Consider the following 16,926-nt stretch of genomic DNA (forward strand, 5'->3'; position numbering starts at 1 on the left):
CTGAGAGGTTTTTTTTTTTTTCTCTCAGGCTGAGCGATGCGATTGGCCAGCGCTACAGCATGGGAGAAAGAGACGCCGGCAGGTTCCCCTGGGTGGAGGCTAACATGTGAAGATACCGGAGGCTATACCGGGCGAACGGAGCAGCGCCCAGGGATAACAGTAAGTACAGGGAGATCCCTGGGTGCCGCTCTACATGTCTGTATACTTAGTTTAGATGTTTTAATCTAGTGAAAGGTCCTCTTTAAGCTTCCAGCAATGCTGGAATGCAGAGACTTCCGGCAGGCTGTTCACTGCTGGAACAGCCTGCCAGATCCCTAGTGCCAGTGTGAAGCTAGCCTAAGATCGCCCACATGACTCCAAAGCATAGAAAGAGCATAGAAAGAGCAGAGATTAAATGTATAAATTACAAGTTTTACTGAAAAATGTTTCCCCACAAAACTATGCATCAATATGCTACGCTCATCTTTCTTCATAACATGCATAGTTGCCAACTGTCCCAAATTTGCAGGGACTGTCCCCGTTTACCAGAGACTGTCACAACAAATTACAATGAGCAGATAAAAGCCATCATTAGGCTGAAAAAACAAAACAAACCCATCAGAGATAGCAAAAACATTAGGCGTGGCCAAAACAACTGTTTGGAACATTCTTAAAAAGAAGGAACGCACTGTGAGCTCAGCAACACCAAAAGACCCGGAAGACCATGGAAAACAACTTCTTTCCTTGGTGAAGAAAACGCCCTTCACAACAGTTGGCCAGATCAAGAACACTCTCCACGAGGTAGGTGTATGTGTGTCAAAGTCAACAATCAAGAGAAGACTTCACCAGAGTGAATACAGAAGGTTCACCACAAGATGTAAACCATTGGTGAGCCTCAAAAACAGGAAGGCCAGATTAGAGTTTGCCAAACGACATATAAAAAAGCCTTCACAGTTCTGGAACAACATCCTATGGACAGATGAGACCAAGATCAACTTGTACCAGAGTGATGGGAAGAGAAGAGTATGGAGAAGGAAATGAACTGCTTATGATCCTAAGCATACCACCTCATCAGTGAAGCATGGTGGTGGTAGTGTCATGGCGTGGGCATGTATGGCTGCCAATGGAACTGGTTCTCTTGTATTTATTGATGATGTGACTGCTGACAAATGCAGCAGGATGAATTCTGAAGGGTTTCGGGCAATATTATCTGCTCATATTCAGCCAAATGCCTAAATCCGATTGAGCATGCATTTCACTTGCTGAAGACAAAACTGAAGGGAAAATGCCCCAAGAACAAGCAGGAACTGAAGACAGTTGCAGTAGAGGCCTGGCAGAGCATCACCAGGGATGAAACCCAGTGTCTGGTGATGTCTATGCGTTCCAGACTTCAGGCTGTAATTGACTGCAAAGGATTTGCAACCAAGTATTAAAAAGTGAAAGTTTGATTTATGATTATTATTCTGTCCCATTACTTTTGGTTCCTTAACAAGTGGGAGGCACATATGCAAACTGTTGTAATTCCTACACTGTTCACCTGATTTGGATGTAAATACCCTCAAATTAAAGCTGACAGTCTGCAGTTAAAGCACATCTTGTTCGTTTCAAATCCATTGTGGTGGTGTATAGAGCCAAAAATGTTACAATTGTGTCGATGTCCCAATATTTATGGACCTGACTGTATATTAGTAGAAAAACCTCTTTAAGGCCATCTGGACAGGAGCATCTCACTATCATGTCATCCAATATGGACTATTGACATGTGACCATAGTGGATATCGACTACATTCATGTACATGGCAAAGCAAATGTTCAAGCCCTGGTAATAAACAGCAGCCAGAACACTTCAAGACAAGTTCAGGCCTTAAGGCTTTTTTACAAGGATCTTGCTTTACCATAAATTAGCAAACCTGGTCTGTTATATATAGAAAATTTCTCAGGAAGATGTTCAATAGAGAGCAGGGATGGGCTCAGGGATTAGTACAGGTGACTCGGGTTTGTGGCTCTTGGCCCTACAATACTGAATCCCTTGTGGGTTGAGACGGATTAGAACATGAATGCTCAACCTGCGGCCCTCCAGCTACAACTCCCACCATGTCCTGCTGTAGGCTGTTCAGGCATGCTGGGAGTTGTAGTTTTGCAACAGCTGGAGGGCTGCAGGTTGAGCATGCCTGGATTAGACTTCAAGCCCTTCCCCAGATAGTAAAGACAATGAGGGACCGTCGTCAAAGAGCGCCGTTTAACGCCAGTATTTGATATCCCCTGCACTGCTGGACAATTCACTTAATTTAGGACAAGGTGCAGGCCTCGATATAAATTAAGTGCATCCTCCGACTTCTGCCAGTTCACGGACGGAGTAGATCTCAATCATCACTTAGTGAATATGGCCTGGCCCCACCCTGGGTGATGTAAAAATGCCAGATGGAGCTGAATATAGGCACGAGTGTTCAAAGAGTCACAAAATGCAGGCGTGCGACTTTTTTTTATGCCAGTTTCTGATGTAGGGGGTCATAATAACAGACTTGGTTGGTACTATAAAAACAATTGGTAAGAAATGGTTTCAACTCAGGGAGATCACTAAAAAGGATTGCAATAAGAATTATATAGTGAAATTCCTTTAATCCGGCATCCAATAAATCCAGTAAACCTGATTCACCAAGTTATAAAATTAAAGGGGTTGTCTCATCTTAGACAATGGGGGCATATCGTCAGGATATGCCCCCATTGTCTCATTAGTGTGGGTCCCACACCTATATAGTGAACAGAGCCCCAAAGTGGTGGAGGGCGCACTGCACATGTGCAGCTGCTTTCCAATCATTTGCCCATTAGAAGTGAATGGGAGCGGTGACCGGTCATGCGAGGTGCACTTCTATGGGGAGAGCGCTTGCTGGTGGCCGCACAGGAGTCTTCCAGCCACCACTTTGCAGGACTTGGTTCCCATGGGACCCGCACCTATAAGACAATGGGGGGCATATATGATATGCTCCCATTGTCTGAGATGGGACAACCTACTTAAGGGTACTTTCACACTTGCGTTGCTGGATTCCGGCAGGCAGTTCCGTCGCCAGAACTGCCAGCCGGATCCAGCAATCTGTATGCAAACGGAAACCATTTGTAGACGGATTCGGATCAGTCTCACAAATGCATTGCAATATCGGATTAGTCTCTCCGGTGTCATCCGGAAAAACGGATCCGGTATTTTTATTTTTTTTTAACATTTTTAAAGGTCTGCGCATGCACAGACCGGAAGACCGGATCCGTCAATGCAGCAATTTTAATGCCGGATCCGGCACCAATACATGCCAATGGAAAAAAAATGCCAGATCCGGAATTCTGGCAAGTGGTCAGGATTTTTGGCCGGAGAGAAAAATGCAGCATGCGGCGTTATTTTCTCCGTCCAAATACCGTAAAAGGACTGAACTGATGCATCCTGAACGGATTGCTTTCCATTCAGAATGCATTAGGATAAAACTGATGTGTTTTTTTTCCGGTATTGAGCCCCTAGGACGGAACTCAATACTGGAAAACCTGATGCAAGTGTAAAAGTACCCTAAAACCTCATGCACACAGCCATGTCAGATTTTCGGTCTGCAAAAAAAAAATAAACGGATCCTTGGAAAACAGCTTTCGTGTGCATTTCTTATTTTTTCCCACTCTCATCTACAGAAAGGACTATAGTCAATGGACAATGATAGTAGTAGTACAGGGGTCTATGAAGAAAATAAAAAACCTAATACAATATGGACATGGTCCCACTGAACTGTCCCAATGATGCCAGATTTTAGGAATTGTATTTATTTTTTTAAAACATTTGCGACAACAGACAGTTTAATATCGTAATTTTTAATATTTCAACTCAGAACATGGACAATTCTAACTGGTGTGTGATAAAAGTGTAGAAACACACAGACCACTTGTAGCGGAGACTACAAACAAGGATCACCATAGGATGTCTCCTATGGAGGAACTACACAAGAGTTGTAACTTCATCAGCCTAAGTGGAAATGTGCTTTACACAGCTGGGAGGAGGTGGCGGACTTATTGGTGATGGATAACACAGGTAGACATGGGGAGGGTAGGAGAGTGGATTAGCAGAGAACATAAAGGGGTTGTCCAAAATTAGAAAATAAGCGGTTTCCCTTTTTCCCCCCAGAACACATGCCACTGTCCCCCATAAGGGCTCATGCACACAAACGTTGTTTGGGTCGACATCCGAGTCATATTTTCTGTGGCTCGAATGCGGACCCATTAACTTCCATGGGGCCGCAAAAATTCGGACAGCACTCTGCGTGCCGTCCGCATGCGTTGCTCCGTTCTGTGTCCCAGACAAAAAAAAAATAAAATAAAAAATAAAATAGACATTTCTATTATGGGCGGCCCATTCCTTTCCACAAATTGCAGCATCCGTTTGTGCTTAGCCACAAAACACAGTGTGGTCGTGTGAATGAGCTCCAAGACTGTGGGAAAGAGTTATTATCTTCCTTGCGCCAGAAAAGTGACTTTAAAAAATTGCACGCTGTAGAAATCTACAGCAGCTCTGGTCTGTCGTAGATTTTCTGTTTAAGCGCAGGGACTACCAGATGGGGACGTTCATCATAAATTAGGTGCATCCTTCGGCAGCGCAGGGGGGATATCAAAACCAGCGCAGAAAGCACCAGTCTTGATAAATCTCCCCGTGTCTTGTGTTGCATCTCAACCCGATTCAATGAATGTGACTGGGCTGCAATACCAGACATAGCCTATGGACAGAAGTGGCGCTGTACTGGAAGAAAAAAAAAAAAAAAGTGGATCCTTTTTCCCAATTTCTTACAAACCCTTTTTCATTCTGCTGCCACAGTCCAAATGTAATACAGAGATGATGTAATACTGGGCACTTAAAAGGACCATCAAATTAAAAGTTGGTAACAGCCAAATGTAAACTTTTCAACATTAACGCAACTTATTGAAATTCAATATTCAACAAACCGTTCTTCTCTATGAGCTGGCTGAGGGGAGGGGGAAACGGAGGCGTTGCCGAATGGCCAGTGTGAATAGCTCTGGGACGCCGCCTTGTCTTTGTAGGTGGAGTGGTCCTTCTATAGTGCAATAAACTCAAAAGTACAATTTGATGGGATATGAAAGGCTCATCTTGGTGCATTCACAGGCGTGGCAAGACAGAATGCATGGTATCTGCAGCAGATGTAAGGAGGCGGCTTCACAACCCTTTATAGGTTAGGTCTAGAGAAAATGTTGAATTAACATCATATTTTATTCTCTGTTCAGACCGAAAGATAAATTGAACATTCTGCCGGATTCATGTGATCACGGGGCAGTGAAATGTGGAAGGTCAGATTACATTGGCACAGTTAGAGCTGTTCGGTCACATGACTATGGACTGCCCAAATAAATGGCATATAGGGTCCAAGGAAGTAGCGGCAGAATTTTCACTTTTGCTTTGGATGGAAAAGGAGAAGACATCTACTTACAGCTCAAAATCAGTACAGGTTAAGGAAAGCATTTAGAAGAGTTCCTCAAATTTTAATGTAGATTTTAACTGTAAAAACATTGTTCTAAAATGGGATTTACTTTTAAGCTATGAGTAACTGTTTTCCTTAGTATATAAGCTCCACCTAAAGAAAAACTATATACAATACTGGCCCTTTACTACAGGATTGCTAATGTAATCTCCTCCACCCTCACATGTGATAAGTGACCAAATCCTGGACGGTAGAGGCTTCTCGAACTAGAAAAACAGGGGTGCAAGTCATTAACAATCTTTTAAAGGGATTCTATGCTACCACCAAAAGAAGAAAAAAATCTAAATTAATAATGCAAGCCAGGATGGGCAATGGTATGGCCGACACAAAACCTTCCCTCTTCTCTGTTGCTAGTACTGTGCCAATCCAGCCCCAAGGTGAAGAGCTGAACTATGATGAGTAGACTAGTTGCTATGGAAACGCTGCAAGGGATTGACAGGAAGGCATGTCCATAGCAACCACATTACTTGGTTCTTCGAGGCCCAAGGATGAAATGGCACAGAGTCAAAAAGGGAAGAAAACGAGCAAGGAGACTACAAAGTACTCAACCCAGACTTCATTATTGGCCCTTTAACCTTTTCTGTCTAGTTCTTGGTACGTCTGCCTAAAATGCTGCCCCCACCCTCATCTTCTTTAGCTGAAACAAGAGAGACGTCTGTATGCAAGCTTGTCACCTGGGATTTCTGGAAAAGGGTAGGGGCTTAGGGACAGTGGGCCGGAACCCAGACTGGAAGGGTAACCTGATGTGGAGGCGTATGAAAGCTGCAATACTAGTTAGATGACCAAAGGTGCTGCACAAGTGGCCATGGAAACCTACCAAATCTGATTCATATTTCCATAAGGGAAACAATACAGACCCGATTAACCTATGACCGATTAATTGTAGGCAACCAACAATCGTGAACTATATATTAAGCGCTGCATCAGTTAAGACGACCAGAAAATCCTGACCTCTGAAGTTCTACTGAACTGAAGTCAGATCACGACAAGGTCCTATAATGATCTAAGTGCAGCTCAACAGACCTGAAGGGCGGGTCCCAGATAGAGCAGCTGTCCAAAACTGGCTTCAATGTACCCTTAGCAACCAGTTTGGGCTCTTTACGAAGCCAAAAATACTTAAAGGCGTTAGATGAGATTAGAAAACGGGTCTGCACCTTTGCCGGAAACAGCGACACTTGTTCATGTCCCCTGTCTGGTGCTGCAGCTCAGCTTCATAGAAAACGGGGGCGGTTGCAATACACGATACAGTCCACGAACCAGGGTGGCACTGTTTGTCAACAAATACATTTGGATAGAAATCCTCAACAAAATTCCACAAAATTAAAAACTAGAACACAAAACAGATATTTTTGAAAGATTTAATTTACAACAGGGACACCTAATGAGGTTAATTTTCAATTTTTCCCCCCAGATTTTATACTAAAAGGGTATCTCAGCAGACTTGTACTCATGAAATTGGCTGACGTGTTACATGTGCGTTTGGCAGCTGAAGGCATCGGTGTTGGTCCCATGTTCATATGTGCCGCATTGCTGAAAAAAATTATATTTTAATATAGGCAAATGAGTCTCTAGGAGCAACGGGGGAGTTGCTGTTACACCTGAGGCTCTGCTCTCTCTACAACTGCAGTGCCCTCAGCACTTTGATTGACAAGGCCATGTGTGATGATATTTTGACTGCCAGGTCCTGTCAAAGTGCAGAGGGAGCTGCAGTTGCAGAGGGAGCAGAGCCTCTAAGTGTAACGATAACGCCCCTGTTGCTCCTAGAGGCACATTTGCATACATTAAAAAATAATTTCTCTCAGCACTGCGGACACATATGACCATGGGACCAACACAGACGCCTTCGACTGCCAAGCACACATGTAACAGGTCACCGAGTATCACAGGTACAAATCTACAGACAGATGCCCTTTAAACCCAAGGAGGGGGGGATGGAAATCAAGGGACGCTAAACCTTCAACAAGACCCAATGTACTAAAGATGTTCATAGGAAACGTTTCTGGTTTACCCACACAGACGTAACACACAAAAAAGACCCCCATAGAGACAACGAACGCCAATCAATATCTGCGCTTGGGTTTTATATACAGATGACATAAACGTGTTAGTCTCCACATGAACGATGGGTAGAACATAATGGATAGGGAAGTGGTGTAAACACTGTATAATGGCTTTTATGGGGCAAGGGAGAGCAGACCCGTCTCCCAACCCTGTATAAATACTAAACCATGGCCTCCTGTTTGGTCCCTATTCCAAAAAATATATAAAAATTATAATAATATTCTCAAACACCCCAATATTCACGGTTATGCCAGAACACCCCATATCCCTTATGTACATAGAGGTCTGCGTCCCATAACCATTGCAAAAAAAAAAAAATCTCTGTACTGCACAGCACTGGCAACCAGGTTAACTGACCCCCCCCCCTTCTATGGCTGGCCTGCCCCTAACCTCAGACTGGCAACTGACCACGAGCAAATCCAAGTAGTCTGCAACTGCGGGATACATCACGGGGGATTGGGAAGGTTTACACACTTAAACGCAGACGTAATCCTTCATGAGCAGCATGTATGACTATTATATTTATATATATATATATATATATATGTATACATAGACTGGAGGGCTAAAAAAAAAAAAAAAAATCCACTTCCACTTCCCCCCCCCCCTCTTCCCTTTCAATCTACTCAACAGGGTGTAAGATGGCGCCACTGGACCTAAAGTAAGGACATTTCAATAGATTCTCCCCCCCCCCCCCCCCCCCCCCACACCCCCCCACACTTTTTCTTAAAAGAGGTAAACCAGAAACACTTATCCAGAGGTTTAAAAATGTGTTTTTTTGTCTTTAAAATTACTTTTTACAGTACGATGTTAAAGAATTAGGTGACTTTTCTTGTTATTTAATCAATAATGATCTTTGCTAATGAATCATCCTGTACAACTGATCTGATCCTAGAAGCAAAAATGTTAGAACTGAGCGGGGGAGGGGTGGGGGGGAACAAAGGCAGGACCTGTGAAATGTTGTACTTTTTTTTTTTTCTCGCTCTCGTTATGAATAAATTTCAATTTCTTTGATATGGCTAAACCATTGACAGTATGATTCTGTAATTTTTGTTTCTCGTTTCCGTTAAAGCATGCGACGTCTACAAGGCCACTTTCCCTATGATTACACCGATAATGAAAAGCAAGACTGCCAGGGCGAGTATCCGGGGGTTTAAGCCTTCTTCTTTTACAAGGCTAGTGGATGAAGACACAGGGTTACTGGAGGCTTGAAGTTTTCGCATCCTCAACCCATCTTCCTCCTGTTAAAATAAAGACTTGTGTCAGTGCACAGCCTAGTGGCCAATAAGGAGAATTGCAGAACAACAAACTTGCTACAAACAAGACATAGGGGCTCATTTTCTAAGCTGAAATACGCCTAAATTAGGAGTGTTTCAGGCGCATATGGTGGCGTACCAGCTAGTTGTTCCACTATCTGCGACTCTGCCCCACTCACACCAGGTCTAAAATTGTGGGTGTGGAAGATGACGGCCAGCAGGCGCGTCTCATCCATCATTTTCTACGCCCGCTTTAGGTGTAAAAAATGGTCTAAATGTAAAATCGCTCGGAAACTGTCTTACATTTAGGCTACATGCACACGAACGTATTTTGTTTCCGTGTCTGTTCCGTTTTATTTTTTTTTGCGGATAGGATGCGGACCCATTTATTTCAATGGGTCCATAAAAAACGCGGACAGCACACCGTGTGCTGCCCGCATCAGTATGTCCATTCCGTAGCCCCGCAAAAAAAATAGAACAGGTCCTATTGTCCGTTTTGCGGACAAGGATTGTCAGTGTTACAATGGATGCGCAAAAAAACAAACAAAAAAAAAACAAAAACTGATGGCATATGGATGTCATCCGTGTTTTTTTGCAGATTTGCAATTTGCGGACCACAAAACACATACGGTTGTGTGCAGGTAGCCTTAGAGTGGCGCTGGATGTAGAGGCCTGTGCCTGTACATAACTTCAATAACACAGTCAGTGTTAGCAAGTCTCCACTGTAATGTAAACAGAAGACAGAGGAGCGCTGCTAAGGCTCAAAACAGCCCACTTTAGAGCTATTTTTCTGACAGAAATGTACGATTCCAGTAATTTAAGTATATTACAAAAGTGGTCAGTATCACTGCCCCTACTCATTACACAAATAAAAGAAAGAAAGAATGACAGTTACACTTTAAGAATTTGCCACCACAGTCTGAGCAGCAGAGATCCAACGCCTGTGTTTTTGACTTTGCAAAATGTCGAATTTCCTAGCAATGAGCAATAACCTTCTCCACTGTGTAGATCCAGACAATCAACATCTACATCCGAACTAGACTGAATAGTAGAAGATTAGGTCTGGACACTGATGTAGATGGGGATCTGGATCCACACATGTCCCTATGATAAAGTAGGAAGTGTTGTCATGCAAAACACTGGTTTAAAATGAGCTGCAATCTCCAGGACTCTCTACATCAGGGGTGCACAACCTTTTCTGGTTGGGGGCCACGTTGTGAGCCTGAACCAATTCCAAGGGCCGAGAATAAAACTTAAAGGGGTATTACTGAAATACTATTTTTATGGCATATTGAACATATAGTATATATCATAAATGTCTGGTTACACTTCTAGTACTCCCATCTCATGGGAAAATACATGAAAGATACATGTGAGCAGCCACAAGACATAGACATATATGTCTGTTACCAGATGGTTGGGGGCCGCACAGAATGGTATCGAGGGCCGAATGTGGCCCCCGGGCCGCAGGTTGTGCATCCCTGCTCTACATGGTAGCAGCGCAGTGAAAATGTTCTGGTTCTCCATCTTTACCCTAAGCTGTTTGTTGTCCTCCCGTAGTCTCTGGAGTTCCGCCTGCAGCCGCTTGTTGTCTTCTAACAGCTTCTTTTGCTCGGAGTCTTCCAGACTGGAACTTACGGATTTGAACATGGAGGTGGATTCTGTCTTTGTTACACTGCTAGTGAGGACCTTGTTCACTTCTCCTTCATGCTGAAATGCAACAGAAAAATAGGAGACGTTAAACTGAAAATCTGCTGCAATTCCATCAGTCTCTCATGAAGGGTGCAGTCACACTGAGTGGTCAGCGAGCATATTTTGCGTTATCTTCACCCCAAATGCCCACAAACCTCAGTGGCTTCTCTCATTAAGGCCTCATGCACACGATCGTTGTGGTGTTCCGTGTCCGTTGTTCCGTTTTCCGTGATTTTCAATGGGTCCGTTGAAAACTCGGATAATGCAGTTTGTCATCCGCGTCCGTGATCCGCGTTTCCAGTCCGTCAAAAAAATATGACCTGTCCTATTTTTTTTCATGGACAACGGTTCGCGGACCAAAAAAACACGGAGCCACACAAGATTGTCACCCGCGTCCGTTTTTTTTCCCCATTTCATTTTATTTTCAAGGCAAACTTGACTTAGATTTATTTTCACTTTTCATGTCTGGTGATCCTCCAAAAATCAAGGAAGACACACGGAAACAAAAACGGATCACGGAACAACAGAACCCCGTTTTGCGGACCGTGAAAAAATACTGTCGTGTGCATGAGGCCTAAGGCTCATCTCTTCAAAAGGCTGCAATGGGCGACGGCTCCTCAAGGCAGGTAAATGGCCACAAATTTTGGCCTAGTACACAAAGCAGCTGCCACTCTGCACATGTATCGCGCTTCTTCGCTCCGACACTGAAATTAACTCTGAGACCTTTAAAAATAAGATACTTACAGGCTTGTCATTCTCAGAAGGTAGCTCAAACAGGCACCGAAGCTTCGAGTCCATCAATTCCTCCGGCTTAGCTTCTTTCCACTGCAAAGTAACAAGAAATTTTATAGAAATGGAACTTTACCTGATGTCTCACCAAGGGCTCAGGCTTTGATTTGTCTTTCCCCTATACTTTAAACTGCAGCTCTGCCTGTTCCAATTGGCTGCTGTATAAAAACCAGCCCACCAAATGATCATTCGGAAGTGAGCGGATTTCCATTACTGTTATAGGGATTTTTCCAACTGTTTTATACTGATGACCTATCCTCAGGATAGCTTATCAGTATCTGATCAATGGGGGGTCCAACATCCAGGACCACTGCCGATCAGCTGTTTGAGGAGGCTGCGTCACTCAAGCAGCCTTCTTACAGCTTTTCTTAGGCTCCCAAGGCCCAGGTGAAGCTCAGTCCCATCCTGCATAATGGATCCGTCCGGTTTCCGCTATGCAGGAGAGGACTCCAGCATAACGAAAACCGTACGGATCCGTTATGCAGGCCATAGACTTCTGGTATGACGGAATGAATAATGGAATGCCTCTTAAGGCATTGGAATTGCGTTATGGTCAGTGGTAACGGAATCCATAATGCAATTCAGCATATACCCAAACTTTAAAATATTAAGTTCGCTCATCCCTACTGATGACCTATCCTCAAGATAGGTCATTACAATCTGATAAGCGAGGTGTTGCCTGCAGCCTCTGGCGCTGAAACTAGCTCTGGAATGGAACAGGAAAAACAGCCCTGTTGCAAGTGTAGAGCCCGTGGCGGGTTACTGCTGCTCAGTTTCTATTGAAGTAAATGGGAGCTAAGCTGCAGTAACCCAGCACGACCACTACACTTTGAGTGGAGCTGTGCTTCCTGTTCCATTCAACATGCTATTTCCAGCGCTGGAGGCTGCATGCCAGACCCTCACCAATCAGATAGTAATGACCTATCGTAAAGGGGTTCTCCGGGCTTTTTATATTGATGACCTATCCTCAGGATAGGTCATCAATATCAGATCGGCGGAGGTCCGACAGCCGGCCGATCAGCTGTTTGAAGAGGAGGCGCGCGCCGTGCCAGCGCTGCCTCCTCTTCACTGTTTACCTTCTCGCCGTCGCCTCTGCAGCGGTGAGCAGGTCTAATTACACCCAAGCCGTCCCATTCATTTCAATGGGACGGATCGCTCCTATACAAGTGTATGGGAACGATAGGTCATATTGAAATGAATGGGACGGTTAGCTCTAATTACACCTGCTCACCGCTGCAGATGCAACGGTGAGAAGGTAAACCGTGAAGAGGAGGCAGCGCTGGCACGGTGCGCGCCTCCTCTTCAAACAGCTGATCAGCAGGGGTGAGGATAGGTCATCAATATTAAAAGCCTGGAGAACCCCTTTAAGGATAGATTATCAATAATAGGAGCCTGTAAACCCCTTTAATAAGATGGAGATCTGCTATATGACCCTAAAGATGCATTTACATGCACCAGTGAGCAGGCAATTATCAAGAAGGAACCATTCCTTCCAAATAATTGTCTGCTTGCCAGTGGAGGTAAGAGCTGCAATAACCTCCACTGGATGGGGGAAGAGCGATCTCTATTGCCATCACCTGTCCCCATACAGATTCACTGTTTCTGCTGCCCACAAACGCTGATATACTGCGCTGCATAAACTATTAAATCCCTAGAACAAGTTTTTGCTTGCTCATCGGGTGCTTGGAGGCAACGTTACATGGGCCTGTTATCAAGTGTTTGTATGAACATTTGTTTCTGATAACAGTCCAGTGTAAAAGCTTCTTAACATCAGACTGCAGGATGACGCTACAGTGAAAACGTCAGACACACTTACAACGGCTTCCATGTCGGTGGTGTCTGGCGGTGCATACATGGACTGGACCATAAACTTATGTTTGCTTTTCTCATTAGGATCATAGTCGAAGGGTTGGAGCATAACTAAAATAAAAGGGAAGAAAAAGGGTTAACCATGCACATAAGACAACACTGTAAATCAGTATGTACATTGTAATACTCTTTACATTCCACAAGAGGGCAGTGATTTTTCTTATCCTTTGTTATCACTGCATAGAAATGAGGGAGATTCAGGAATTTTAATTTTTTTTGCAGCGATTAAGAAAATCCTCACAAAAACTACCACATGTTTTCTGACTTTTGGCCACCATATGGACGATGTTTCTCCAGAACATCCCATTTTCTGTTTGTTCTTCCGGTTCCTCAATGACATGTTCCTGATGACTGATTATTTCATTAATGGAAACTAAGTGGGAAAAGTATGTTATTGATGACCTGATACACATATAAATTAAAAGCGCACGCCCATAACTACATGAGTACAGATGAGGACACAGCCAGGCATTACACAGGAACACTGGATTTTGGGCCAAACTGGTTGAAGTCCATGATGACATTTAAAAAAACAAAAAAAAAAACCTTTAGCATAGTCTCCATAGCAATTCTCCCTGCCAATGATGACATCACCACCATGGCAGGCCACAATCAGCTACTGCAGTGGAAAGAACTCTAACAAAGGACTCTAAGTAGATAACAACCTTGGCAACACTTAAAGGGGTTATCCGTGAAATAATATTGATGACCTATCCTCGATATCACATTGGCAGGGGTCTGAGTCCAAGCAACCCCCCAATCAGCTGTGTCGGGAAGCTGCCGTGCTCACCGCAGGTCTGGCGAGCGCAGCAGCCTCCTGGGCGCTTACCAAGCACAGCGCTGTACATAGTATAGTGGTTGTGCTTTGTATTACAGTTCAGCCCTATTGACTTGAATGGGGCCGAGCTGCAACTTGGCCATGTGACTGAGGTACGGTGAAGTCACCTGGCCGTGACGTCACGGAGCGCCGGCCTCTTCTATCAGCTGATCAGCAGGGTCCCGGGTGTCAGGTGCCTCCACTGATCTGATATTGATGTATTTATTACTGGATAACCCATTTAACTATTTTCACGTTGATACACACTATACAGTATTTAAAATGTCTACCTATAGGGGATATCCCCCTTTTTCTATTTCAGTGACACCGATTTTAAAGAGGTTGCCCAGTGGGATGACATTTATATAGGAGAAGCAGAACTGGTGACTGGCATCTCCAGCCACTTCCTGTGCGTCAAGCCAAAACCAAGCAGCAGAGACCTTCAGTGACCCCGTCAGCGTGGGAACACTGGTGAGGTAACTGTTTTTTAACCCATGGGGCATCTTATACAAAAAAAGGTTATCACACAGGACAACCTGTGGCATGGCCACTTCTCCACAGAATCCAATGGACACTACTTTGTTGAGCATAAGGATGAGGGTCCCAGATTGAGAATCCTGTCACCTTAATATAATTAAATATATTGGCAGTTATTTATCAAAGAGCACTGCACCAGAAACAGGTGTAAAAAAAAGTCCCACTAGCCTGTTTTGATCATTTTTGAACGTCCATGCATCTACATTTAGGTGCACTTGATAATAGGGAGTGGCGAGATGGGGCGGAGCGGAGCACGGCCATTGGCCTGCCTCCAGGCATAAATGACTATTGAAATCTACTCGTCAGGGGCTGCAGTGGATTTCAATCTAGGTGCACGGACTAGTGGAGGATGCACCCAACTTATGACGTGGCCCTCATAATAAATTAGGCACATCCTCTGGCAGCACAGGGCATATCAATGATAAATGACCCCCATTGTCTTGCAAGTATTTGGCCAAGGCACATCTCAGTTCCCCCTTGCCAGAAATTTTTAATTAGGTCTATGGGGTGGTCAGTCTATTCAGAGGAGCCTTCAACTAATCCTACTTACTGCTGCCCATGATGAGCCAATCAGCTGTCAGATTAGAGGCCAGGCAGAGAAAGAACAACTCATGAATATTTATGAACGGCTAATGAGGTCAGATCCCTTCATCTGGGGTGAAGTCTTAATTACAAGGGACTCACCAGATACATTGATGGAGGAGCCGGCATCGATGACCCCGCTGTTAGGTCGCACACAGTACCGGCGCGGCGCCGTGGTCTTTACTTTGAAACAAACGTTTTTCTCTGTGGGGTTCGCGAGTTTCAAGTTTGTTGTAACGACATCTGTAAAAGGACCTGAAATGAAAAGAAGTGGAAGATTGTAAAACGGCAGTCAGCCTTATTACCAGGACACAAAGTCACAAACTGCCCATGCAAAGGCTGTATTACTCCAGCATTCGTAGGAACGCCCGTTAGTGATGATCTAGCAGTGACGCTTGTTCATCGGGCAATCGCAAGCATGCTTAAAAATCAGTTAGCCAGAGGTAGATCATGGTATCTAATCGCGCCAGGCTGGAGGTATTAACCTCATCACTCAGTATGAAAAGGATGGATGTTGTACCATACAATATACCAATAAAGCCTTCACTTAGGCTGCAAATCTAACAAATGGGTGAGTGTCTGGACGTTCTTCACCCTTAAAGGGGTTATTCCTGGAAATAATACTGATCACGTATCTTCAAGACAAGTCAACAATATCAGATCGGCAGGGGGCCCAACACCTGGGACCCCCGCCGATCAGCTGCCCTCTATTCATTCCTATGGGAACGCCGAAACTAGCTGAGCGTTGACTCGGCTATTTCCGTAAGCCCCATAGAAGTGAATGGAGCGGTGGCCGTGCTTGCCATTCATTTCAATGCTGTCAGTGAGTGAGAAATACTGAAAATTCTATAAAAACGGCTAGTCCTACTCTCACTTTCCACTAGCGATGTACTAGGTTTGCCAAGAGAGGCGGCCCAAGGAAGCGATGGGTCTTATGACCCTCCATCAGTGGCCATGTCCATTTAGGCTTTACTGACATTTGATGTCCATGGAAAGCACGTAGAAAATGGTGTCTCTGCTTAGACAGTCTTCCATCTTGGCCACTGCACAGTTCACACAGGCTACTAGAGTGGCCAGAGTGGGGTCTACATTAGATTCCATATGTCCACTATTGTTTGACTGTCACTAAAACATCACAAGTTGGAGCAGTGACACATGCCCTTTAATTCAGTGGACTGCTGAAGGGAAGGAACATGCTCCACTCTAGTCTACATTTATCAGCTGCTCATCTTGTGACACTTGTCTAACAGGTTTCTGACAACGTGTCTCTACGCTTGCTGATGTACTAAACATCACAACCAGGCCTGGCCTTATGTTGGATGGTGCTCTGTTTAGCAACTTTTGTGGGTGCCTCTTACCTCATATGCTGTACAGTCATGCAGAGCCCAAATAATACCATACAGGGTATAATTATAAGCCCCCTACACTATGGTGCCCACACCCTGCACAAGTACAGCTATCTAATAAAATCATTCGGTGCTCAAATAAAAACTTAGTGGCCAAAAAAATCTCACACTGCTAGCAATTACAAGGCCTTGAAGGAGAGGCCACAGATGGCCTGGTGCCCAGCAAGGGCAGCTAATGTGTCCCTAAGGCTTGCCTTGACCACATCTAACATTTACCTTATATGCAGGTATGGAAATACAGCAATACAAAAAAGAACTAACAGAAAATTGATGGTAGGAAGAAAAAAAAAAAGTTAAGAGGCTCCTAGGAAAAAATAAAGCTAGAAAACCTCTTTCTTTGGCCATATTATAAGAAAACAAAAGCTCAATGAAGAAGACAAAGATGTTTGGAAAAAAGTGATGAAGGGGAAAAAAGGAAATGG

At 44.3% G+C, this 16,926-nt stretch overlaps 1 protein-coding gene across 1 annotated transcript in view; it reads right to left on the reverse strand.

The window, feature by feature from the left end:
* Positions 1 to 8,327: 8,327 nt before the first annotated feature.
* Positions 8,328 to 16,926, reverse strand: part of VAPB (VAMP associated protein B and C) — a 41,195-nt gene continuing 32,596 nt past the window's right edge. Inside the window, exons 2-6 of the mRNA XM_040436484.1 lie at positions 15,201 to 15,353; positions 13,110 to 13,213; positions 11,249 to 11,329; positions 10,346 to 10,522; positions 8,328 to 8,797 (exon numbers count right to left, since the gene is read on the reverse strand). Coding sequence (XP_040292418.1) covers positions 8,639 to 8,797; positions 10,346 to 10,522; positions 11,249 to 11,329; positions 13,110 to 13,213; positions 15,201 to 15,353 — 674 coding nt within the window. The 3' untranslated portion in view covers positions 8,328 to 8,638. The remainder of the gene's footprint in view (positions 8,798 to 10,345; positions 10,523 to 11,248; positions 11,330 to 13,109; positions 13,214 to 15,200; positions 15,354 to 16,926) is intronic.

This window comes from Bufo bufo, chromosome 6 (genome assembly GCF_905171765.1).
Source record: "Bufo bufo chromosome 6, aBufBuf1.1, whole genome shotgun sequence".
Classification (NCBI taxonomy): domain Eukaryota; kingdom Metazoa; phylum Chordata; class Amphibia; order Anura; family Bufonidae; genus Bufo; species Bufo bufo.